Source organism: Nipponia nippon, unplaced genomic scaffold (genome assembly GCF_047370975.1).
Source record: "Nipponia nippon isolate SJK-2023a ecotype South Korea unplaced genomic scaffold, ASM4737097v1 scaffold_30, whole genome shotgun sequence".
Lineage (NCBI taxonomy): Eukaryota > Metazoa > Chordata > Aves > Pelecaniformes > Threskiornithidae > Nipponia > Nipponia nippon.
Window position 1 is genome coordinate 622840 of NW_028262348.1, and position 26688 is coordinate 649527.

Consider the following 26688-nt stretch of genomic DNA (forward strand, 5'->3'; position numbering starts at 1 on the left):
GCAGTAAGTTTGGTTTGACTGTCCCTTAAACTTCAAATGATGGTAGTTACATGGAGTGTAAGAACAGCTACATTTCCAGGTGGGGTCTATTGGAAATTTCCTTTTGAAATGAATTAAGATTCCTCTTGCAAAACAAAACCAGACAGCTAGATATTTACATGCCTAGCCATTTTTAACTGCTAGTCCTTGACAGCACCATGCCTGTTATTACATTTAATTGTAATGTAGATGTCATTTTAAAAAGGCATATAGAGACGAATCAGTTTCCAGGTTAAGATAACTGGAAATTGGAAGTTTATTTGGTAAACACATTCAAGGAAGAACTTGTTCCTAAGGGTTTTCCAGGTTAACAGAGTATAGGTTTAACAAATTAAGTGAAAACATCCTTAAGAACACTGGAACTCTTGTGTATGAAATAGTTTGATCATAAATCCGGATGGAAGAATTGTATCATTAGTGATTTTTGAATGAAGAGATGATGTACAGAGGTTTTCTACCTTTGGACCATCACCAAAGTAAAGGTACAAAAATTAAAATACTATAGCAGTTTAGCGTACCTCTTGATCTACTAAGAAGAAGAAAGTTATGTAAGAGCAACCAAAGGGAAGATTCTTAAATTTGAGATTGAGCTGCAGCTGCCAAAAGAAACAGGTTCAGTTTTGATTTCAATATGTTAGAAGAAAATTGTGGTCTTCTAAAACCTTGGATTTCATTTAGTTGGATCCCATAGTATAGACTGAAGTAGCGGGGGGAAAAAAACCATTGCAGCTTTGGTTCCTGTTGATTTCTCTGTGGTGTTTTCACTGATTAAGATACTTTAATTGTAAGACTTGTGGCTCGAATTAATTAATATTCAGGAACAAACAAGAATGAACATAGAATAAATGCGTTTTCTTCAGCAGAGGCAGTAATGTAAAGGTCCTCATTGTCAGTATTCATGATAGTCATAGCTGTGCTCAAATGCTTTCTGATTTCAATAATAACAGAGACGAATTACTTCTTTTATTAAGGTTTCAGAAGATCAGAGTTCCAAGTCTTCTAACCTTGCTTCAGGAAGGATGACAACAGACGTCTCTAATAAAACTAGTGCTGAAGAGGGGAAAGACGTCCTTCCCAAAAAGCCAGTTTTGTCGGATGGAGTAGTGCATAGTACTGAAAATGGAGTAAAGGAAGGGACCCAGGGACAGATTCCCAATGCTATGGACATATTGGAACAAGAGGACAAGAATGACAAGGAAATTAAAGAGCTCCCTGGGCCTGGTTCAGTTGAGCCTATGGATCTTGATGGATATTCCAACGACCCTGAAAAATTTGATTCTTCATGTAAACGCAGCGAGCCAGACCGTCTTCAGTCTGGCAGGAACTCAAAGGAGAGAGCTCCAGAGAGCCGGACTCCAGAACTTTCTTTGGAAGAGCTGAGCATCAGCTCAAAACATCAGCAGCAGGCAGCTAAGGGAATAGTTCAAGCAGTACCTACAGAAGAACCTGTCCAGAGATCAAGCAGGAAGAGGAAATTACTTGAGGATGTGGAGTCTGGGAAAACACTTCTGCTCGATGCTTATCGAGTATGGCAGCAAGGTCAGAAAGTTATGGCCTATGACCTGGGTAAAATTGAGAAGATCATGTCTGAAACGTACATGCTGATCAAACAGGTAAAGTATTTTTGTCATTAATTGTAATTTCTCTATGTGACCTCAGACATGATTATAGAGTAACATTAATTGCCAAACCAAGCAGTATAAAATTGGTCCTATATCTGTTCAAAAGTTGGGGAGATAAATATCTCCCAAAGAACCACTCTCTTGACAAGACCACTGCTGGGGGGGGGGGGAAAGTAGGACCCTCCATGTTTTGGAACTAAATTTCTGAAACCAGTTAAGAGCTAAAATACCAATTATGTGGGGTTTATTCATGCTAAACCTTAGTTGGAATTGAGAGAGTTGTATATATTAAAATATATACTCCTGGATAACTTAAGATCGCTGTTCTGCTGTAGAAGTGCTGCTTCTCCCCCTTACTCCCCATGCTCTACATCCCCATTTCACCTGAATTTAATTAGATTTACAGATGAGCTAAGTAATTATGATTTCATTAGTTGTGATTCTGTGTTCAGGTGGATGAAGAAGCAGCACTCGAACAGGCAGTCAAGTTTTGCCAGGTGCATATGGGAGCATCAGCACAGAAACAGGTAAGCTCTGTGAAGTCCCTGGCTGCTTGTAACAAGCTTTTATTACTTCGTCTGTACAATCAAGTCTGTCGCTGGGTGTTTGCAGCAATTAGAACTATCTACTTTCTTTGTATTGTTGTCATCTAAGATAAGTTGGGCCACATTAGTGTAGGGAGCTCATCCCTTTTGTTAGGGTCCTTGCTACTGTTTACGTCAGGCTTGAAGGACCGTTTGTGTGCCCGAAAGCTTTTGGGGAAACCCCAACCAATCTTCAAATTGAAATATTTATGGCACACCATAATTTTCTTAAATGTCCACATCATTCCTCAGCATTTCATGCATGGTAATTACTTCTCTCTGATCCCTAAGGGCTAACAATCTCATCAGCTCTTCCCTTGCTAACACTGCACTCTGCTCCAGAGATAACAAATATCTTTTCTCTCAACTTGCGTGGCTGAGAATCTGATTTTAACTCTGTTATATTATTCAGTTTGTTTTTAGCTTGTGGTTTCTGGGTTTATCCAGCAATCAATTATAGAGCTTTAAAGGGATGGTTATTTATCAGTCCTTGATGTGAAATCAAAGCCAAGAAGAAAACTGGATGAATTATATGTTTAGTGGTCATTCATTTTATCAGCAAACCATTAGTTGAAAGCCCCAAAGTATTTTCTAGTTTTGTACTTTCTGTAATTTTTGCCACCAGCACAAAATGAAGCAGTTACTCAGCAGATTTTGACTAGAAGATAAAATACGTTTTGAAGAAAAATCTATGTTCCTAGTTAATAGTCTGTGTTTTAATACTGCTCAGGGCTTTGTGCATGTTTTATTCTATGAAAATGTAGTCTGTGTTATCGATTGCTAGCTCTCAGAAAAAGTAATTAAAATAGTATTTGTCTAAAAATATTTGAAAAACATCTGTTTGAGAGCAACTTAGAAACCTTCTGTTGTCTTTGTTTCACGAGTGGTGGTCTGTACCGTGCTTGAGTCTGTAAACCAGAAGGCATCTCTAAGGTTTTCTGCACAAGAAGAGCAGATAACTATGAATATGTTGAATCATGTTCAGTACCGATTTAAAGTAGAGCTCTTTCAGAAATGTCTTGAACGAACTTGTTTTATGAGCTGCAAGCATTTATTCTGGTTTTCTGCAGTTCACCTCTTCTGTCCCTCAAGTATCTCTTCTCCTATTATTTCATCTTCCCATCATCTCTGTAAGTTCATCTTCCTGTCGTGTGTCTTACCCGGTAGAAGTGCCCAAGGGGGAGCACATGCTGTGACGAGCCTAGAGATACCCACACACTGCATTCCAACTCGCCGGTTACCAGAAAAAAAGTATTGTGGTTGCAGGGAGGGGGAGGACTGCCTGCTTCTCCATCGCTTGCTTCTTTCCCTTTGCCTAGGCACTACTTCTCATAAAAACGGAAGGACGGTAAGAGTTGTTCAGAATTTCTCTTCATCCTCCAAATTTGGATGAGGCTTTTCTTCTGTAAGATACAGCCATCTCTGCTTTGCAAAAACATAAGCTTTTGAGGAGGTACATCTCTGATGTTAGCAAGGCAAGTATTGTCTTAATGTGAAATGGATTTGAATACCTATCTCGCCTGTTTTTCAAAATAAATACATTTCTTAAACCTTCAGATAATTCTCATTTCTGAAGCAGATTTGATATCTATCACCAGAACGCTGCCTCTGTTCTTTAGATCTTTTCAACCTGACTTCAAATAAAGCACATTGCCTGGTCCTCCCTTCAGTCTGGTAACGTACGTGACAAATGCTCCTCAGAACTAAAGCGCAACTGTGTTCGAGATGCTGGTTAATAGGTAGAAGAACTTCCAAGGTGAACCTCCTGTATTATATAGAGTTAGGAGGTCTTCCTTTTAGGTTTTCCTGCCTAGTGGAGCTGAAGAAAATTGAGGCTGTAGGTCAGCTCCTGTAACAAGGTTTAGTGCTGTCTACTCTGCAACTTCAGGAAAAGCAGGTATTTCTGTGTCTTTTGTGAAAAGTTCCAGATATTTCTTGTTTCCATTTAAGATAGGAGCCTTCCAATGGAGCTTGAGCCTTGTGTTGTCATGCACTATTGTCTTGAATCTGTGGGTACGCGTTCTCCTCGTTTTGATGAATATTGTTTTATTGGTGATTACTGCCTTGTCCAGGAGGGCAGAGGAGGTTCAAACCCTCAGGGCAGACTCTGTTATACCACGCTTGTTCTGGACAAGATTACCTTCACACTAAATGTCTTCTCGAAATGGTGTTAGTTTTAGTTGTCAGGAGGCATGCCAACCCGTGTTTTTCCATGTGCTGTGTAGAAAGTCTGAGTCTTGACTATCCATAAAGGTTTCCAGCTGTTAATACAGAGATGAAAATTATCTAACAGTGCATCTAATTAAAATGTGCATTTGTACAGTGCATCTCCTAGCAGAGTAACAGGAGAGGATGTAAGAGTAAAGGGAGTTTTTCTTTATTAGATTTTCATGGAAGTAACTTTCTCCAATTTGTGCCCCTAAGGAAGTCAGTAACATTTTTCCATTGAACTATAGAAATGAACAGAAGTGTCAAGAGAGGTATTCTCGTGGAAGTGTTTCCTTGCTCATAGTCTTGATATTTAACAGATTTTTATTTTTTTAATAATGAAATCTTGGCTTAGAATGTTAAGAGGTCTTTTTAGTTTATCCTGGGGGGGGGGAAAATAGGAGTTATCACGCTGTGATTTATGACTTCAAAATAAAAGAATTTGCTAATCAGCTTCTCTAAAAAGTAATGTTACTGTTTGCTTTTTGGATGTATTCACCTTTTCAAAAACTACTCAACAAACTCGCATGTATCAGCCAAGTTCCTGGCTGGGCTTTCTTGAAGATCCTGGGTATCCGATCGCTACGCCAGCTTTTCCAGCAAAGTCTACAGTTACTCAGGCATGTGGCAAAACACTGGAGGTGAAAAACCTGCACACAAACGAAACCTGAAAGCAGATGCAGTAGGTGAGCTGGTATTGAACTGCACGGGAAGTGATGAGATTTCCTGTTAAATCACTTGAAATAAAACATACCTCTTACCGTGATGCACTTTGAAGCTTCCCTCTTAGGAAGTGGTTCCAGCCGATGAGATTATCACGTGCTGCAGGCTCGTTGTCGTTTGCTTCTGGCAGGATCTTGTCAGCCGTGTGAAGCTGCCCTACTGCTAGTATAACACTATGAATTAGCGTGGAGACACAGGAATAGCCACTCTTGTAGACATCTGTCTGTTTTCAACAGACCGAATCCTGTTTTATTTAAAATTGGCAAGTATTTGCCTTCTGTAAACAAATGATGTCATGTATAGAGCTGCCGCAGCCCAGAGAAGTGCTTTGTTATTGGACGGTTTGAGTAGGTTTATAGGGCCTGTGGTTCTTCAGTCACTTATCCCAAGGAACTGACGGTCAAAAAAAAAGGGGGGAACACAAACCCCACCTTGATATATGTCTTTCTCTGTTGGTTGTTGTGTTTTACAGTTCCAGCCAGTATACGGTTTCTTTATGGAAGTTTTCACTTGCTACTAAAATTAGGAGTTATTTGAATTATGGCTTTTCAGCTTTCTTCCAGACCAGTCAGAGTTTTTAACCTAAATATTTAACAACTCCATTGAAATCTTTTTACATGCTCCTTCAGGCATAAGCAGGAAACAATACAGCAGTCAGTAAACGGAATTTGACAGAGTGGGTTATTATACTTTTGTGATGAGATCTAATCTTTTTAATAGCTTGGCGATACTGTGACCTTTTCACTTGGTTTCAGAAATCCTCTGTCATCCTGATGACTGGTGCGATGTTAACGTGTATTGAGCCAGTGAGACTCTAGCACCATCGTCTACAAAGTCAGCTAAATACCTGGGGAAGTGCCTTAGAGAGGCTGGCTCCCAGCTTTGAAGAAGGCAGAAAAAGCGGGTGGTACAAAACCTTGCCACGATAAGCCCCTGTTCTCCTGGAGAGCTGTTGGCGTGAAAGTATTCTCTACTGAAATGTGACACATCAGCAAAGAAATGGATGTGGATATTCTGTCGTGAGATCTTGCATGGGGGGGTGGCATACCCTGCTCGTGCCAGGACAGAAGATTGTGTTTCAGAAAGGGGTCCTTTGTACACGTGGCTGCTGTTGCTTAACGCCTTTACAGGATGCTTAACGGCGTGCTCGTGCGTAAGCTGCAGTACCTTTAGCAGAAGGGTGTGCCTGTGTGTGCTCAGTACAGACTCGGATAAAATGCTGTAGCATTAGAGCTCTAGTGTGGCGAGGAACCTTACCAGTTAAACAAAATCAGTCGAGCATCATCTTATCAATTCAACATCTTCTCAAACTTAATTGGATCCAACTCTTACTTTCAGGAGTAATTGATGTTTTCCCATAGCAAACATAATTCTGCTTTGCCAAATCCTACTAATGCGGGCTTTGAGTTTTTGATGTCTAATGCAGAAGCAGCTGAAGACCTGAAACAGTCATTGAGAGAGGCTACCAAAGAGAGACTTGTGAGCTTGAAAAAGCTGCTAGGAAATACAATATAAATTAATCCATGGATATTACCATATTGGGGGGGGGGGAGGATTTTAACTTCATGAATAATTTGTGCTGTGTTTGTATTAGGCTAGGTTCAGTGTTACTGTAATAAGTATTTACTGTTAAACCATAATGGTGAAGTAAAATTTGAGCTTATAACACTATCTAATGTGAAAGCGAAATGGGGGGGAGACTAAAATGTGTGCAGGTTTTTTGGTTGTAATAAAAAAGGAAAATCCTTTATGGTGTGTGGGAAATGGAGCAGCATAAACAGATAAGATTCCAGTAATTGATATAAAAATTTATTCAATATAAGTTGCTGGGAGATTTCTTTCAGTATTCCATAATAATAATAATAATAATAATAATAATAATAATAATAATAATAATAATAATAATAATTCAAAAAACTAATCTATTCACCAACTTCAGCGCAGGGCTCAAAATCTAGAGAGTGGTGATGCAACATTTGTAAACAGTGATATTAATGCTGTTGTTTTTCTTATCGTATCCTCAGAGTTTAGAGGACAAGAGCAATACTGTCTGATCAGTTTTCAGTGTTACAGAAGATTTGCCCATCGAACACTTTGAAAATAAATACCATTTTATCTGCTACAATAGTATAATTATCAGCCCTTCAGAGAATTTAGTTTTGCTGCTTCTTGCATATTTAACTGCTCTTGTTGAAGTCCCTGAGTTATCATATGACTGAACTAGCATACGCTGAGGATTTAACAAAATATCTTCTCAAATATTCACATTTTCTTGTATTTCCTATTGACCTTTTAGCCTATTGCACTGTTTTTAAAAATAAGAGACTAAAGTTCCAGAGAGTACTTAAATTGAGTTCAGACTGCGGCACCTTCCAAAGACGGGTGTCGTGGCCACCAGCAATGACCCATCAGGAGTGGGGTTGTGACTCCAAAGACATTTAGTTATCTATGCTAGTATTTAAAGTTAGGAGGTGAGTAGCCCTGCAGCTGGAAAGGGTAGGAGAGCAGTAGCCCATCTCATCTGATGGGCTTTTTGTAACTGTAAGCAGTTCTGGTGGAGCTTACGAGTCGTGATGGCGTTGGAGTTCTCTGAATTTTTTGTGGTTGTGTGAAGTAACATCCTCTAGAAGACGTGATAGTGAGTCGTAGCGTACGAACACGGCACGGTTAAATCAGCACTTCAAAGTGAGAACCGCTGCTAGAAGAAGAAAGGCCCTGCTTCCTTGGTGGCTGCTCCTCCCTGTGCCACGGCATGCCTTCCTCGGTGCTGGCACCGGCGTTCGTGTGGCCGCGCAGCGTGCCGGGCTGCAGAACAGCTGTGGCGGAAAGTCACTCCTCTTCTTGTGCTTTTCTGTTTAAGTTCTTCAGTGTGAGTAAGGTTTTTGATGTGCGCGTAGCAAGTGGGCTGACATCGCTGTCCCGTAGTGGTCACCGTGTCACCAGTAGTTAGGTTACTAAAGTTACACTAGAGGTTAATTCACTTTGTGGTCAGGCAGCGTTTTGAAGGATGCTTGTTCTTTTCTTTGATTTTTCTCCCTGTGAGAATGTTATCAAAAAGATTTGCAGAGATCCTGAAAGCAGTCAGCTATTGCTCCGAGTTATAAGATATATTTTTAGTCTTGCCAACTATGATTTTTATATGAAATTAATGGTCCCTGGAAATGGAATACCAAGGAGACCTTGTTGAGGGAGAATGAAAGATGAAGAGGCAGACAAGTTTGACCTTGACGTAGCATTATGCTTAAATGTGTGGTCCTAAGGACCGAGGAGGGGACGTGCTGGCAGAAAGCAGTTGTGAGCCTTCTAGATAATTAGAGAATTTCTAATAAGCCTTTCCACTGACTGCCTAAAATCGGTCGCATTAAATTCTTCATTTCATATATAATGATGATGTCTGTGATACTGTTAAGGATGTGTCAACGTGGGAAGGTTATTGCAGCACAAGTTAGGATGAAGCTTTGTAGTGCACAGAATATTCTGTTAATCCATGTGGAGATACTTCAGCCTAAGAACACATCTGTCTTTTTTTTTTTTTTTTTTTTTTCCTTGACTTGCAACTTGAAAAGGTATTTTTGTTACTGTGGACTTAATATTGAATGCCTTAATACTAAAATTAGAGCTGTCACCAGTGTTGAAGCTGTCATGACAGGTAGCCTAAAGAGGACAGGTAAAACTTTGTGCTCGTGTGTTGGGGTATACTGTGTATCGCCAATCCTGAGAACTGAATTTACATAAGCCAAATAGCTTAAAATATTGTAGACATCAACATTGCACACAGGGCTGGATTTAACGTCTCTAAAAATACACGAGTGTTCAAAGGCAGAGTTCCAAAATGCCACTAAGTCTCTAGTCCTGTGTTGTGACCCTTGAGGATGTGGGACTGTGTGTAGAAAGTCCTAGTAATGGGTAGTGTTGTAGCAGCTGAAGTTTCTATTGGCTCCTCGCAGTATAGTATATCATCTAAATGTCATGAGAAGGGACTATTTCAACATCGCTGGGTTATTTAAGACTCACTGCTGCCTTAGCCAAAAAATCCTTGCTCTGGGACCAGCTCCATCCCTGAAGAGTAAGGGAGAGAAAAGAAATCTTCAGCCACCCTTTCCTGCTGCAGCTGCCAAACCTCGAGCTCTGCCCGCACTGTTCCGACGGCTCAAATCCTCCCTTTCGCCCTTGGCCTCACTCGCCTCCTCTAAAGCAACAGGTCCGTGACCACCGGCTCCCACCGGCTGGTGCCCAACTCCCGGTGCTCTGTTTGTTTCCCTTTCCAAACCTGCAGTCAAAACTCCTCAGCAGCTTTCAGTGTCAGGTCTAATTAAACATGATGCTTCATGAAGAAGCTGCCACTAGAATCAAAACAGGTAAATTTTATTACAAACACAAAGGCACAATCAGGTTATGCAAATCAGCCGTGCCTTTCAGGCTCCTGGCGGGCTGCCAGCGTGATCCCTGATTTTACAAAGTTTTGCTGCTGCTACAAAAGCGGTATTTGTTGAGCAAAGGCACTGTTTCAGTGCTGCTGTTGCTGCCCTACTCTAGTTCCAAAACAGATAACTGAGGTCTTGTTTTCGTCTTTCACCAGTGTTTAAATCCTTCCCAGGGCTGGTGATGGGTAATGACAGCCTCGTACTGAAGAATTTCAGGGGCTCGTAGGTGCTGGGCTTGCTGTGCAGGGGCTGCAGCGGGAGCCGCGCGCGGCCGCCGAGGCAGAGGGCTGAGATGGGCTCTGGGGCGTCAGCCTGGCGGTGCTGCCATCTCTGTGTGGACCCTGCAGCGAACGTGAGATTTTACCTGGAACAGAATAAACTGTCTTCTGCGAGTGGAGCTAGAGGGCACTTCCGTGGGTTTTTCCCCTTCTGCTGTGGAATGCAGTCAGCGCTGCAGGGACACGGTCTTTTAAGGCCTTTTCCTTCAAGGAGAGAACTTGAGAGTGACTTGTTTGAACTGCCTTGAATGTCTAGAGCATTTTTTTCTCCAATTCTCACTTAAAAAAAAATAATCCACAAAACAACAAACCACCAAGCTGTTCTCTTCAAGAAGCAGCTAAAAGCCTTCTGTGAAGGCACTTTGCTGGGGATGGGAGGAGATAAGTAAAATATTAAATAATTAGAAAATAATCATCTCTAGTTCTACCTCATGTGTTTTCACCCCCCTTTTTGTTCCGCCCACATGCTGCTAATTTTCATCTTTTCTTCCTGCGCATCAAGACGTCAGAGACTGCTTACAGAAAAAGTTGTTTTCCCTCAGTTGTCTGTGTGCTTTATTAATGCAGCAAAGATGACAAGAAGGAGGGGGAGGGAGGAGGTGGGGATGGGGGGGACAAAAGGACGAGCTCTGTCATGGTCTCACTCCCACCAAAGGGTGACCATTTTGTTCACTGTTGCATTTGCCAGTTGCCATGGCATCCCCCTCTTACTCTATCCTGGAGGTGTATTCTTGATATAATTAACAGCTCTCCTCCTCCTGTCTCCTGCAGAAAGCAATCGTTACGTGAACATGCAGGAAAGAAAAGTCACTTTTTATCTTTTACTTTGTCTGTCAATGTTTTTCATCCTACTACCTTGTCTCTCTTGGTCCAGTAATGATGTTTTTGTGTATGGAAGCATTGCTGGAATATGGCTGCCTGCGTAGAGCAGGACGTTAAGCCCCTGCATGCATTTGTGTAAACGGAGGATTTTGTTAGGCTAGAGTGCAGTTCAATCGTGTATATAAACCTTCATTATTTTCTGTATATAAAACTCTAATCTTAGGAAATAAAACTGTAATCTTAGGAAATATAATGTTCTTCAGAACCTGGATCGTTGGCTATTGCTGCTAGTTCTAATGCACCTTGAAGAAAACTTCCAAATGAGATTCCTTTCAAATACTGCTGCGGAGAGATTGAGAAAAAAATATGAATAGGCATAGTTTAATTAAAACGCAATATTGAGCAGAAGTTGGAGTGGTGATATTGTAATGTGGCCGGCATGTCGTTCAGCCAGTTTGTGTGACAGCTTCCAGGCTTTGTGGTGATGCGCTGGTGTTCTTTTAAAAGGGCATACCTCTCTTTGTAGGGGGATTCAGAGCACCAGGGTGCTAAACTGAGACACGGGAATAATTTAACAAATCAACAAGAAAACGTTATGGAACAGTTGCAGCGCCAGCGTCTTTCATTAGGAAACTTCTGTTGGGAAGACCGTCACCTTCCCTTTCCATGGAACAGTTGATCCTTCCTTTTTCCCACAGCCCCAGAGCAGTGAACCGTTCCAGAAGCAGTATCAGTAAGGTTCCTGTAGGATGTCTTTGTTTTTCAAAATGTGTTTTGGAAACAACAGTAAAGAAGGTAAAAATAAACCCTCGGTCAGGTTGTCTGGCTTACGACTTCTCAGTCTATGAAGGAAACTTCTCTCATCTTCTGCCTTAATGCTCAGTTTCTTTTGCTGCTGCTCTTGTCTCATTGCTGAAGGGCCTCACTGGGAAACTGTAGGGAGCTATTTTTTCCACTAACATCTGCGAACAACTTCTGTGCTTTTGCCGCTACTTTTCGTGGTGGAGGCTGTCCCAGTGCTGACTTTTCTGCATTTTCTTCACTTCTTTTTCTTATGTCAGCTTTCAGCATGGGAAGGGATTGTCCATAGCCTCCGTGAAGCTGAATGATCTTTTTGAGGAGTATGCTGAAATAGTCGAGGTTTTAGCAGATAAGGAGACTGATTTGGACCCCTGTATAAGTCAGAAATAGTCACAGTTCGTGCAAACATGCGTGCTAATTATTCATGGAAATTTTGGCTTTATACAGACTTCTTAACAAAGAACATTTTTAGTAAGTATTTTAAAGAAGAGCAAATAAGATAGCGGATATTTATGGAAGTAATGGACTATTTTTCTCACTGTCTGTGACATGTCGTTTGGATATTAATAAGCCTTAACTGTTTTTTCCATCCACTTTGATAGCGTAGTAGCCAAAGGTAGTGCACACTCTTCTCTTCAATGCCTCATTTTGTTTTTAGAAGTCCAGAAGGACGTCCGATCTTGACTAGGTGAACCTGCAATTGCAGTGAAAGATATGAAGAAGGCAGATAAGCGAGTTTTCATCTTATTTCAGTTATATGCACTTGTTCTATGAGTGGCATCCTCATCAACGTAAGAGAAGATTCATTTCCTCTTGGTGACTAAAGCCACTTGTAATAAAGCTACCGTATCTCAAATGCAGCGGTGGTAATAGAGACGCTCAGCACGGTGAGGTGGATTGGAGGGGGGGAAGGAGAATTTCTGTAGTTTTGACTTTGTGCCACAATAAAGTAAAAACTAAAAAAAATGTCCTAATGAGAAACCACATAAAACACTGGTAAAGGATTGTCACTGCTTCTCAGTTTCTTACTATGTGTTTGTGGAAAATAATCTTTATTGTGCCTTACTGCTGGTATAGCAGTAGAAATAGATGAACATAAAGTGCTTCTGGCATGGCAAATCCAAGACTTCCTGTAATGAGTTTTTCCTGGGTTTATTCCTCAAATGCGGTGTTAAAGTAGTGATTTTCTGGAGGCAGTCACCTGCAGGATGATGAAATGTGGGCCCGTCGGTCTGGAGCAGTATGGTTAGCGACATTGCCCTGACCTGGGCTTTGTGAGTAGCATCGCTTACTGGTCAGAGGTGCTGGAATCCTTGCCCTTACACTAAAAACTAAATATTTTAGGGAAAAGAACGTGTGCTTCACTGTGGTGCTCCTCTTAGCTTTCTGGTTACGGCTTTTGGGTTTTCTTCAGTTTCTGGGTCCAGGAAAACATACAAAGCAGGTTTAAATCCCTTTTCTTAGGGCCATGTGAGTGGCAGAATATACAGTAGCCAACGACGGGGCTTTTTAACGCTTTGACTCTTATTTTAAAGATAGCTTTCTCATTTTTCTTCTCCCCCCCCCCCCCCCCCCCCCCGAAAAGGCAGTCATTGAGAGGTTTTTTTTCCTTTCAAGGTCTCTGTTTCATTGGGTTGAAAAGAACCTGTCTATTTGTAGAAGCCTTAGACAACTCTTCACCAGGTCGCATCTGGAAAGGTTCCCTTTAAAGCCATAAATACAAAAATCTTCTTTGGTTGCTGTTCTTTGGTATAAGGCTGCACTTTTTGCCTGCACATTAGAATTTTTCGTCATGGTTTTACTGAGACAGAAGCATCGTGTTAGTTTCAACGTTGTTCTTTTGCACAAATAAATAGTTACTCTCTTTATGAGGCAGGTTGATTCTCTGCAACAACAACAACAAAATCTTGCCCAAACCGCAACTTCACCTGGAGGAACCAGTTCAAAATAAAAAGTGATTTGTTTTTCTTGTCCCTGATACAGCATCTTCATTTTGACAGAAATTAAATTTGAATTTGGTTCCATCTATGTATACCAGCGTTGTTTCAGTCTCAACCTTTTCTCTCTGCATGCCTGATCATCTACAACTTGTAAGAAGGCTTTCCTCTTTTCCACATTTGTCACTGCCTCCATTGCCTGGTTCATGTGTGTGGCCAACCACTGGGCTTCTACCTGGCCGCCAGTTCCCAATGGCATTCCTCAGAGACTTACAGCAGGGCATCATCCTCTCTAATGCCTTGGATGATGGGATGGGGTGAACCCTTAGTGCGTTCGAGTGACGCCACCAACTTGGAAGACATGGTCAGTATGCTGGAGAGCAGAGCTGCCATTTGAAGGAACTTCAGTAGACTGGAGGATTGCATTGACAGGAGCTACCTGAAGGTTCAGCAGAGGGAAACTCAAGGTCCTGTACCTGGGGCAGAACGACCCCTGTGCAACGTAACTGGCTGGGGAACAGCTCTGCCAAAAAAGATGTGGAGCCCTGGACAAGAGGTTGAACACAGGTCAACAGCGTGCCCTTATGGCACTGAAGTCATAGAGACCTGGGTTGCTTCATCCTGGAGAGGAGAAGACTAATGGAGGGTGGGGATATGGAATTGCTGTCTTCAGCAGAGAGGAAGGAACCAGATGAGAGGCACCATTTAAAGCTGCAACAAGAGAAATTTGGATGAAGTGACAGGAAAAAAATGTTCACTGTGAAGGTGGTAAAGCACTAGAACAGGGGCCCGGAGAGGTTGTGGAATCTCCATCCTTGGCCATACTTGGAACTGGGCTGGACTTGGGCCCTCAGTAAGCTGAGCTAACTTTGAGGTCAGCTCTGCTCCGAGCAGGGCGTTGGGCTGGAGACCTCCAGAGGTCCCTTCCAGCAGGAATTACTCCGTGATGTTGTGCTCCTTCTCTCACTAATCATTTTTCTTCTGAGTACCATCCAAATATTGCTGAGTTACTTTCCAAATGTCCTCTTTCTGTCTATGGAAATAGCTGTGCGTTTTTATAGAAATACAGTTTGAGGTGCAGATACGTTTTTAACAAATACGTACCTAACTAGCAGTACCTTCATGTATTTCTACTGAAAAAAATTTGGATACAACAGAAGGACGGAGATTTCAGGTTCTACATAATGTATTATGTAAGTTAATGAAGTGCATGGGTGTGAAGGCTTTTCCCTCTAAATCACAGCTGGAGACATTTCCTTTGGTGATCTCACTTCTGGCTTAAGGCTTTCTTCTGCAGTTTAATTTCCCTCAGGTTTCTGTGATCCCATTTGTGCATCTTGAGACCTTTAGTTTTGGAACCGATGCTTTGAACATCAGAAACTTGCTGCTTTCAGAAGCAGGATAGACCTTTTTTGATCCAATACGGTAACTGTTGTGAATATAGCTGCTGTATTTTATTTTTTGTGTGCACACAGAATCTGGCAGGTTTTAATCATATGCTGTTTAGAGATTGATTAATCAAGTTCAGGAACTTTAAAAATACATTCCACCAATTATTTTTAAAAAATGTACTTGTGTGCTTTCCGCCTTTGAATTTTAAATATGTAATTTCTCCAGCTGAAACTTACTCTGTTCTCTGAGTGAAATTCTGCTGACTTTTCTGGCATTGTAATAAATCTTTGGTCATCTAGGACATTAGGGCCCAATCTGATTTTACATTTGACGGCGGAACTCTTTATTTCTATTTCAAACACTCGTACTCTATCACCATGGTTAAAATGAGTTATTCTTCATGGTGGAGGTATGAGAGGTAGAGGTATGAGACAGACAATTAAACAGTTGAGGGTTCCATTCAACCATATCTTTTACGGTCCAATAAGTCTCCATTAAATGAAAACTGTAAAGAGCATGAAATAAATGCATTCTGCGGCCTCACAGGCAAGAATACTTTATGTGATTGCTGATAAAAATTATAGAGAAGATACTAATTTTATGGGTACTTTTGTCCCCTTCTTTGGTGAATTTATGCCACCCTTCTACCTTCTGTCTATATAATTAATGATGCTGCATTAAATTCTTAGCTCTGGCTTTGGAGAAGAGCGTTGCTCTTGGTGCCACTGCTACTTCTGCAGAGGCAACAGATCTTCCAGAGCGTTGTTCCAAGTTGGACACCAGAGTTACTCAGTTCTGCAGTTATTGGAAATTCATGATTTGGGGTTAGGCTGATCGCTTATTTTGCAAGCAAATAAATCTTTCTGCTTTCTCCATTTCTTCTCACATCATCCACTAAGAATAATTTCTTTTAATAATTTGTAAATTCTCTTAAAGCACTGCAGATCTGTTTGTTCAGGTCAAGGGTTTGTCAACATATTTTTAAATGAAAGAAATGTGTCTGTTCGCAAGACTTTGTAATTCGTGCTTAATAATGGGGTTCAGGGAAGTGTGTTATGTTGTGAGGGATTTGTTAAATAAAGTATTGTGAATGTGAATAAACGTTCAAGTGCTAGTTTGATAAACAGACTGTAAAGAACAGAAAAATAATCTGTAAAGGAGAACAATTTCTTTATAATAGTGATTGATTTGTATATTTGCTTTAGGGAGAGTATTTTCTGTCTACAAGAAGTTGTACTACCCGCAGCTGTCACTGAAGCAGGTAGCATATGCAGAATTACCGGCACGTATTTTCTCACTCTCTGCCTGCCCTTTTTTGTTTTGTGTAGTCCACAGGAGAAACACCCACAACCCCAAAGCATACAAAGGATAACAGAGAGAGCTTCTTCCCAGTAACACCAGCCACGCTGCATCCTACCCCAGTGAATCCAGATACTGTGACTCCTGAAAATCTGCTGAGACTGAACGATCTGCATTCCAAATCCAAACCAGCCTCTTCCTCTTCATCTTCCTCCTCCTCAGCATCTTCAGTACCTCCATCCCAGGAGTCACACAAGGACGCTGAGCATCTCCGGAGTCAGAACGCAGAGACGGCTCCCAGCATGAGTGACCTCGCACGTGGTAAGTCTCAGGGAGACAGAACGTTTTGGCCCTCTCTAATCGGTTTGCCAAGGCCACGGGGCGAGTCAGCACCTGAGTTCTGATTCTGGCCCATTTTCTGATCGCGAGACCATGTTCAAAAGGCTACACAAACAGAGACTTTTGTCTTGGTCCTGAATTGAACACATCTACATAATTAATACATATTTTAATTACTAGGATAGATTAAAAGAGTGACCACTGTCTATGTAACTTGCATGTGAAATCATGGAATAGCAGCCTAAAAAGTGTCATGTGTTTTAAATGGAGAATTTAAGTTTCTAGTAGCATAAAAACATTTGTTTTATTTTCTTCAAAGAGGTAAGGATCTAGTTCTTTAAAATACCTTAAATCTTTAAAGAAGTTAGAAGTGATTGCAATTGAAATAAACTGGTGGACAGCCTACATCTGACTTACAAGTGCCTGATTAACATATTTAAATTTGTAGTTATCACTGCCCTGTATATGTGTGTGGAGATACATAACACTGAGAATTCCAAGCTTCTACATGGTTCATAAAGTTAGTGTATCATTGCTATTACTTTTCACATTTGAGAAAAGAAGCATCTGGTGGGACTGGAATGTTGGGAATATGTTATTTATAGCCCAAGTATGGTTATGTGCAAGGTTGGAGTACAGAAAAGGACTGAAGAAACAGAACAAATGTTATTTATTCTATAGCAGGATCGTGTGATTTGTTTAGGACTGTGTTATGTGCTTGGTCGTATACAGTTTGTCTAGATGAGGAAAGAAGGAAATGAGAATGCTGTCTTTTTCTTTACTGCTGTCATGGCAGGCTGGCTTGTTAGCAGTAGTCAGAATTACTTTGTAAGGCAGTACTGATCCACTTTGGGGAATGAAGTAAGATTAGACCCAATTTCAGACTTGTCTTGGGTGCCAAAAAGAGATGGTTGTGCTTCTTTGTGGGACGCTGTGCACGTTAAGGTGGCTCAGCACCTGCCATAGCCTGTACTTTCTTGCAACCTTAGCTGGAACGCTGTCTGAAAAAGCATCTGCTGCTGCTTTTGCTCGCTCCATCTGCTCACGAGCTTGGGCCCTAACACTACTCACAAAATGCCATAGGCAAATTCGTAGGAGCCCAGATAAAGTTATGAATGAACCAAATACATACAGGTATTGTGAAAAGTGACAGATGAGGATACGGTGGAAATAGTGCCCAGGTTTGTGAGACCTAATGGTGCATAATATTCATTAATAACGAATAGGCTCTGATCTAGTCTGGATGTTTTGTTAATCTGGTATTGTGACTTTGTGTAATTTTGATCTCTATACTTCTGGTATTTCATTTCTTTCCATATGTAATCAGCCTTGGCATCTGAATGCACATAATCTTCTGAATTCGTCAGCAACGAAGAGCAAATCAGGGAGAAATCAGTTTTCCCAATTTGCTAATCTCCGAGTACAGTACAAAACTGAAATTTAACGTCCCAATATTAGCAGCTGCATTATAATCTTCTAATTTTCCTTTTTCACAAATGCAGGAGAGATTGTCTTGGGAGGGGAAGAAAAGAAAGGAGACTCATAAGGAAGAAATGGCTTAGTCAGTGCATAAACCACGTTTGTTACTGTCCTTACGAAGCTAAAGAACGGAGTTGGACGGTGTCATAAGATACCTTGGCAGGCTTGTTCAACAGGGAGTAATTCAGGTTTGTGCCTAGACAGCAGGGGAGGAACAAAAAAGAATCCTCTGTGAAGTTGCTGTATACTTAATAAGGAGACTGGTAGGAATGACAATGCAGATAAGGGCTCATGCATTCTCTTGGTTTTCAAACTAAACTCACGAGCATTTCTGACGTGCTTTCCTCTCTGCAGTTTCCCAGTGATGGGGAACGTTTATTTTAATCTTATGACTTCCTAGGCTTTGTTAGGGTTGTAAAGTTACATATTATTCTTTCTTCTTTCATGCTTTCTATACATCGTCTTGGTTGAGGGAGATGGAAGGGGTTAGCTGCCAAAATTACACCCCTGAAACTGTGCCTGAAGATCAAGAGGCTCTCTCTGCAGAGCTCTCATTCCAGTGCGGAATGCATGCGTTGTATCTGGCTTTCTGGCTCTCAGACCTACCTGACAGGTCATTTCTCTAGCTGAGAGAGACACCAATTACTGCTGCGTCCTTCCTTTTTCTTTTCTTTTTAATTGTCCTACCTCTGCATCCACCTCCTCTAAAAAGAATTATTTATAATTCTGCTATAACCCTTTTCCATCTGCCTTTCATTAGCTCTGTTTCTGTAGAAACTCCTCCCATTTTGAGAGTAATCTGTTTTCCTCTTTTTTTGTCTCTTGTCACCTCCTCCTGTATCTATTTGTTCATGTGAAAGTATTCCACATCAGAGAGTATTAGCCGCTATCGTGTTCTGCGACTTCACCCAGAAAAAGGAATGGCTTTCCAAGCGACGTTGATGCTATGCCACTCCTTTCTTCTGTAAATATTTTAGTGAGATTTTGTCCAGTACGTGACCAGCTGGTACAGAATACAGCGTGATGAAGTCCAGCAGCAAAGCGATGACGGTGGTAGTCTCAGCACGAGAGCTTCTGACATTTAGGCATAAACGTACATGGGACTCTTAGCCTTTGTGGCTCAGCCTGCAGTTTCCTCTGGGGAAACTGAAATAGGACAATTAAGACAAACCCTCTCCAGCCTGTCACACTGTTCCAGCATTACCCTGTTCTAAATTGCTGAAAAATCTTGACATTTTCTTCTTCTTCACTGTCCTTATGCTAATAATGATTCTTATAAGGGATGAACAGGAAAACATTTGCATCTGAGTTTTGATACCAAGAGAAGGTTTTTATACTTGGAATGATTTAAAGTAATGTGTTTTGCTTAAAGCCAGCTATTTACCAAATTGGAATATAAAATCAGAGTAGAAGAGTAACGCTCCCCCCATGGAATTCATGTCCATTTAAGGCCTAAGCATTTCAATATAAAAACAAGGTCATGATATAGCTGTCCAAACTTCGAAATTCAGAGCTAAGGAAGACAGTTTTTCTGCAGCGTGCAGGGAAGCTGCACTCCATAAGCCATGTGAATGTCCTGCTATAGTTTCAGTTGTTTATTATCGAGGCACAACAGGGCAAGTCGAAGTGTAAACATATTTCAACCTGTAGAACTTTCAGACTTTCCGAAGCGGAAGAAATGAATGCAAGTGAGGACAGTTGCATGGCAAGGTAATAGTGAGCAATGAAGTTAAATTGTTTAAGTGTGTGTAGGCAGCCGCAGACTCCCTAAAAGGCAGATGTTCAAAACAGAGAGGGTTTTGAAGTGATAAGTCCTAAGAATTCAGTACTGATGTTGTAATATGGCAGTTCATCCTGTCAGCTTTTAACTGGGTGTCAGAGCCACAAGAGTACTTTCAGGTGTAAAGAGCATCTTTTCCCAGAAGTCTGTGGCTTAGTTTATGTTAACAACGGATAGATGACCTTAAGTTGATACTGAGTTCTCGGAAGACTGAGGCAATTTACGTAAGGGAGAGGGAAATACTGCAACAAATTTGTCAGCTCTCTAATTTTGCATTGACAGCATCTGTCTCCGTATGAAAACAGTGCGTGGCACAAGGGTTCACCTTGATTCCTCACAGTTCCTCGATATCGAGACATCAGTGGACATCCACCATCCCTGGTCCTATCTGAGTGAAATAATGGGGATTGTAGGTTGTCCTCTTCAGTTGAGTTTAGCCACGCACTGATCTCGGTGTCTTCTGAGTTTGCTTGTCCTAAATTTCTAAAGACAAAACACAGATTTTAAGAGCCTGTGATTCAGTGTGCTGAGAACTTTCTGCTTACACAAAATGCCTGAAGTATTGGGCCCTGTTGGCCGTGCCTGATTTTAACTACGGATTTCAGTTCAAACTTCCAGGTACTCTTTAAACGACTGGAAGTTAAATGACTGTAACATCCAACCCTCTTGATTCAACCAGTGTCTTACCTTGTTTTTTCTGCTGAATTCAAAATCGTGCTTTAGAGCAGAGAGTTGTTCTCAACAGATGGCTCAACAAAAGCTGAAACAGAGAAGGGGTTGGACTGGTGAAGGACCTGTGGCCGCCTGTGGGCCCTCTTCGTGCTGCAGTTACCTGGCAGGAGGGTTCTCCTTCAACGCACGTGTTCGTCTGCTCTGTTTTCTTGCATCGCTTGTATGCAACTGAGTTTCATTACTTTCTCCTTCACTTCCCATGTTGACTTACCCTGGTTTTCAGCAGCTGTCTTCCTCAGTTCCCAAGGCTGAATTCCTCCAAAGCTTTGAAAACTCTTCTTCGAATACCTGTAACCCCGTGCCTTTTGTACCGCGCTAGGGCAGGGGCTCCTGTCCGCCGGTGAGCGACTGCAGAGTGGCTCAGAAATCAGCCAGGCTGCCTTCAGCCAGCCCTGCTGGCGCTCCCCCTGCGCTCTTGCGGCTTCAGCCTCCGCGGCATTGGTACTCTCGCCCCCCCTTGTCTGATCCTTGCTCTTCATGAAGCTTTTTATTTTTCACAATGGGCGCGCTCTGGAAACAGCTTCGCTGCTGAATGTCAGCAGGAGGGGTCCGGTTTGTGGACGGCTTCTTAATTCCCTTTTGCTTCGTGCTCAGACAGCGCCGGTCAGTCGTGTCTTTTCCTCTTCCCTTTGGAAGTATGCTGACTTGCTTTGCTATCGCAACAGATTGATTCCAGAAGAGTTTTTCAGTATGCGTAATGCCTATTTCTGATCTTTACCCTTCAAATTTCTTAAGTTTTATTTATTCAGTCCAACGCTATGCAGGAAATCCTTTGAAATTAAAACTGTCGTACCCATGTTAGATCAGTACCCATGTTAGATCAGTAAGGCAAACAGGACAGGAGCGGCAGCTTCCCAGCCGCGGCCTGCGAGGTAGGTAGCCAGGGGCTTAGCGCAGGCTGGGCAGGGTTGTGGTCCAAGAGGCTCCGTGCACCCTTGGATCCCCCCGAAAATCCCGGGGAGTCGCTGGCCTATGGGTATCTTACACTAACAGAACACATCTTCTGGAGACCTCTTGTAAAAAGATTTGTAAAAGAACATGGTAATGATGCTATATTGTTACACTATGTTTTGGTTTCACTAGCTGTAGATTACTGCCGGCAGCATAAAATTTACATACATTCCTGCACAAATGAAGACTGAAGAGAGATCTAGTTGCAAGCCTGCTGCACAGGTATTACGTTACTTATGAAGTTCTTAGAAAATTGTGGGGTGTCACTATATTCTTTTAAGATGTTTTTCTAACAGCTGCTTTTGCTAATTTGCATTGTGCTTAGCTGGCTGTCAGGCCAAAGGAGGATGAAATACTGACAGAGGAGGAAAGGTCTTATGGCTTTCATTAGATAACTAGTACATAAAATTGAGAAGCAGTAGACCGCAAATGAGTGACTGTTAGTGTCCACAGGTGCTACTATGCGATGCTCTCCAGATGATGTGCGCTTGCTGAGCCAGGTATTAATACACAAAGATCAATTAGCTGCATTTTTATAATGCCATTTGAAAGTTCATGTGGTTGAATATCAGACTGTTGTCTTTTTGATCTAGGCCCATACATTTTTTTTTTTTTTAATTGAAGTTTTGTTTTGTTTTAAAAAGAGAAAGTATTGACCTTCAGGGCTTTTCTTTACCAGCACGCCTGCCGGCTTTCTGCACCTCTAGGAACCTCGGTAGTGGCAGGCAGTGTTTCTGGACACAGCAGCTCCGCTGCCTGTGCTGCTGGACTGGCCCCAGCGTGGCTGCTACAGGGACCTGGTGGCTTGGGAATTGGTAGGGGCCAGGGACTGTTCCCAGGAGGCACTTGTGGAGCAGCCGCCTGCTACCGGCTTCGCTCCCATTTATGTTGTCCTGTGCCAGCTGACCTCGGCGGTAGGACGCAGTTCGGGGTCTGTCTCACGTAGTTGTACAGTAGACTCTCTGTTCAGGACCCCAGCGATAAATATAGCAGTATGCCATGTTGTTGTGGTGCGAACTTCTGTTCACCAGACTGCTTGAATTTCTTTCATTTCAGGGGGCAGTAGAACTTGTGTTCTGCAGCTTTTCGCCTCCAAAATTACTCTGACGCTTAATTTTTAACACATGGCTTTGTGTGTCCGCTTTGAATGTAATTTCCCAAATTTGGGATTTCAAGTCAAATACTTAGTTCTACAGCTATGACTTCGGTAGTGATTTTTTTAGAAATAAATTTCATGGCAGGATATTTGGAATGAATTTAGAGAAAGAAAATAGGTAAGGAAAGGGTACCGCGTATACCTACTGCATCCCGTGATGAACCGAATAGTCCCACTGCCTGCTGTGGTGTAGTGCCTCATGGCAGGCACCCCTGGAGGGCCAGTGCCCCCGTCGTTTCTGTAGGTCAGCATCCTTATCCAGCTGGGTTCAGCTGGACCAGCCTGTGTTCCAGTGCGGTCTTTCCGTTGGCTTAGTAGCACAGTGTATGAGGAAACTCTGAACTCCTTCAAATTCAAGCTTTCCATGGCCTTTGCAACTGCTGTATGGGGAAAAAAGCTGTAGTAATTCCCAGCACTCTGGAGGGTGAGGCAGATGGAATACAGAAAATTAATTGGTTTTGCATTAGCACTATTCTTTGGAAATGTGGTGAGATATTTACTCCACTGTGTCAGGGAGCAAAGGATCAGACCCATTTCCGTCACCATGAAAAAAAACGGAATAATAATATCTACCTTGTATGGTAAATAAGAAACAGTCAGTTCTGTGAACAGTTGCATGTCCTGTGAGTGGCCATTAAAGTACAAAGTAAACCAGTTGTTACTGGGACTGGTAAAGTAAGTATTTCCTAGCGTCTGCAGGCACACAGGATTCAATCGTTACTCTTTTGAAGTGGTTGGAAGGCAAGGTAGTACAGATTTGCTAAATCATAGTGTAATGTGTTTTCAGGTTTTTTGTCTTGACACACAGAACTGCTGGGGAAGGTGTTCCGCAGAGGGATGAAGGCAAGTGGTGCAAGTGCTTTATTTAAGCACTTGAAGCTGTTGTCTGTTCATTTCTCCAAGCATTCGCTTTTGAAATCGTGTTAGTATTCTGTCCTGGAGTTCAAAGCTCAGCTCCTTCCTTTCTCCTATAATGAAATGATGTTTTGTGCATGCACTGTAAGTTGCTTGTATCCTTTAACGTATCTGTGCTGTAATACTTCAAACCGCTTCCATCAGAAACGGGAAAACATTTTTTCCAGGTGCTAGTCACATTTTCTGGGCTTGCCTTTCAGTTGTCATGTAATAGGTTTAGTGCATGACTAAAGGGTTTTTTAAAATTCCACATAAAATGTTTTATCACACTGTAATGTTAATGTCTCTTATACCTGACAGCGTGACGAAATCAAATGATTAATTGTGCAGTGCAGAGAGACCGGAGCAGCTGTTTACTGGTGACAGTACTACTGCTTTTAAACTTTCTCTGCATCTGCAAATTGCCGAGTGAATATTTGTGACAGTGTCATTTTTCATTTTACACGCATCAGGATAGCAAAGTAAATTGTCTCAGTATAAAAGCGGTTGCAGGAGCTGCGTAATCTGTATGTTATAGTGTGGGGATGTATGTATGTAGTGTATTCCCTGTATGAAGAGAGACCGAGAGCGAGAATATTAACGGTGATGAAGCCATGAACCCGGGCGCCCGCTATAGGCATCTGCAAACACTGGTTACCCTGGCAACAAGTGGAAAGAGGTTGGAGAGGAAAGCTGGAGTAGGTTGTTGCATTGAATTGTTTTCAGCTTGTTTCTTCCTCACTAAAGCAGGGAGATGTTGAAAGGTATGATGTCCCTCTTTCTATGTGTATACTATTTTATATGTATGTAGACAGTTGTTGGGAAAGGGAAGGCTGAAAAAAAATCCTGGTAATGCAGCTCGATTGGAGATGAACTTTTCAATGTAAATAATAACATGCATTGCAAATCTGTGTTTTTCCTATGTGCTTGATTTTTGTGTGTTGTGCTGTAAGGTGAGCGTGCTAAATGGATCTGCAGAGTACAGCACCTGTCCCATCTTCAGCCTGGAGACAAGTGACTGTTGCATATTACGTCTTCAGAAACTGGTTTTATTTTAAACTGGGTTTGTAGAGCTAATGTTTGAAAACCTGCCAAGACAGTACAAGTACTGGGTATTACCGAAAGATTTGTTAACTGATATTAAATCCGAGCTTCTGAACACCTTCAGAATGTGCTGTACTTAACATTCTTGTGCTCTTGCACTTGTGCGGAATATTGTGGCTCGTGAGTTAGTGGAGTCTTTACCTCCCTGGGGAAAGTTTTTATTAGAAAAACTAGGACATTATGTTCAGGGCTATAACAGCATCTTCCACAAGACAAATATCAAGATATTCTCTTCAGAAATCTGTTTTAGACAAATAACAGGAGATCCAGCTGTGTGTTTCTTCTTGATTATCCTTTATATCTTTTGCCCTTTTTGTCTGTAATGAAAGAAGATATAATAAATACCTGTGCGCTATATTAAAGTATAAATAGGGTAAATTATGAGATACACCTGAAACAACCTATTCTCGTCATTTTCAAGAATTTAAAACAGTATTTTGTTTATGAACTTTATTTTTAACTTGGAAATAATGCCACTCAAGTGACTGTTAAAAAAAAAAAAAAAAATTGCACAGTCCTAAAAGAATAAAGCGTATGACCCAGTCGGGGATAGAATTCAGTCACTGTGTATTTAACACCTCTGACAGCAAGGGACTGATTAACCGACAGTGGTTCTTGATTTCTCATGTACTGAAAGACGCAGCCTAATAGAATATTAACAAGTGTTGTTTCCAGAAGCGCAGTGGTAGAAATACACGCGTAGTGCGCCAGACTCCTGCCCCTTCGTTTCCATTCACTTCTACCTGAAAAAGGGCTGACACATAATTTGATTAAAATCGAATCTAATTTTACTGCACTATAAAACTGGACCTCCAAAACTAACAAAACCAAATATGATATGGAAGGTGGAGACGCTTATGAGTGCGCTGATTGCTCGTAAAAGAACATAGACCGATACAAGTCTTGTAGCATCTTCCCAGAACAGGCTGCTCAAAAGAGGTTTTGTCAGTGGGGCATAATTTAGTTAAAATAAAGCACAGCAAATCAGCTTAAGCAATGATATATCTTACAATTAAACAAAGATTATAATCAGCGTAAGAGGTAGAGTTTTGTCATTAAACAATACTGCAAATCAGAGCTTTATTCTGAATGGTGAACTAATAAGTCCCTAATGTAATTTAGCCGTTGCGTACATACAAAACTGTTCTCAGTTAGCAGTGTAGCTGAGGCTGTAGGATTTGCAGTTTATTTGTATATAGTATTGTATCTGCTAAATTAATTACTGATTTTGTATTCTTGGTTAATAAGTGGATAAGAAACATTCTGTTAGTACTTACCCTAGATACTTTTTGGAGTGTTGGAGTAAGTTTAAAAAGGAGTTGACTTCTTAGCTGTCTTGTAGGGTAATCTTCTGAAATCATCGTTTTCATCTTGCCTTTCTTCAACTGTTGATGTAATGTTCCTTTCTATCTTTTGATCAAGTGTCTTGTAGCCATTTCAGCGTGGGAGTCTTCTGGGTTTAGACTACAGCTTACCGTCAGACGCTAGCAGTGTCATGGGATGTGTGTATATTGGCTTCAGGCCACATTAGGGCTGATCCTTCTTCGTACAGTCTCTTTTACTTTGTCGGCATGTGGTTAAATCGTACGTGTATCTGGTATAAAGGGCAGGCTAATACGCAAAATGATCCTTCAGCTATCCTCTGCTTCTTAAACAGGGAAACAATGAATTACGATTTTCCTAGTCAAGATTCCTGGAGTTACGTACTTCCTTCTGTGTTGCTTTTAAGCTGATTTGGTCTATTAATACAATATATGTATAGATGCAACTATTATTTTCCTGCTTCCAATGCTGTATTTTGAAGTATCCACAGAGGAATACGCAAGAGAGTGCTGAGAAGGAGAACTACGTTCCTCTGCGTTAGACCTTTCCATTTTGTACTTGGCGGTGAGGGGAACATCACAGAGCAGGACCTGCCTATGATTTGTGCTGTAGTGGGGAATTCTCCACGAGAATTCCCTACAAGCCAACTCGTTCATCCTAGGGCTTGGATTGGCTCTCAGCTACAAGTTTAGATGATGGGTTCTTTTCTTTACCAATGAAAATGAGTGGATGAACGAACTTACGGCCTGCTTTGGTAAGCCTTTTTTGTACAAATTATTCAAGACCCCTAGAAAATTCATT

At 41.5% G+C, this 26688-nt stretch overlaps 1 protein-coding gene across 9 annotated transcripts in view; it reads left to right on the plus strand.

Annotated features, from left to right (window-relative positions):
* Positions 1-26688, plus strand: part of CABIN1 (calcineurin binding protein 1) — a 121796-nt gene that overhangs the window by 85719 nt on the left and 9389 nt on the right. For 8 of the 9 annotated variants that reach the window (XM_087768712.1, XM_087768705.1, XM_087768711.1 and 5 more), the window contains 3 exons: positions 1011-1652; positions 2114-2188; positions 16159-16450. In XM_087768712.1, coding sequence (XP_087624838.1) covers positions 1011-1652; positions 2114-2188; positions 16159-16450 — 1009 coding nt within the window. Of the gene's footprint in view, positions 1-1010; positions 1653-2113; positions 2189-16158; positions 16451-21542; positions 21633-26688 lie in introns of all 9 variants that reach the window. The other variant, XM_087768713.1, reaches the window with a different exon arrangement.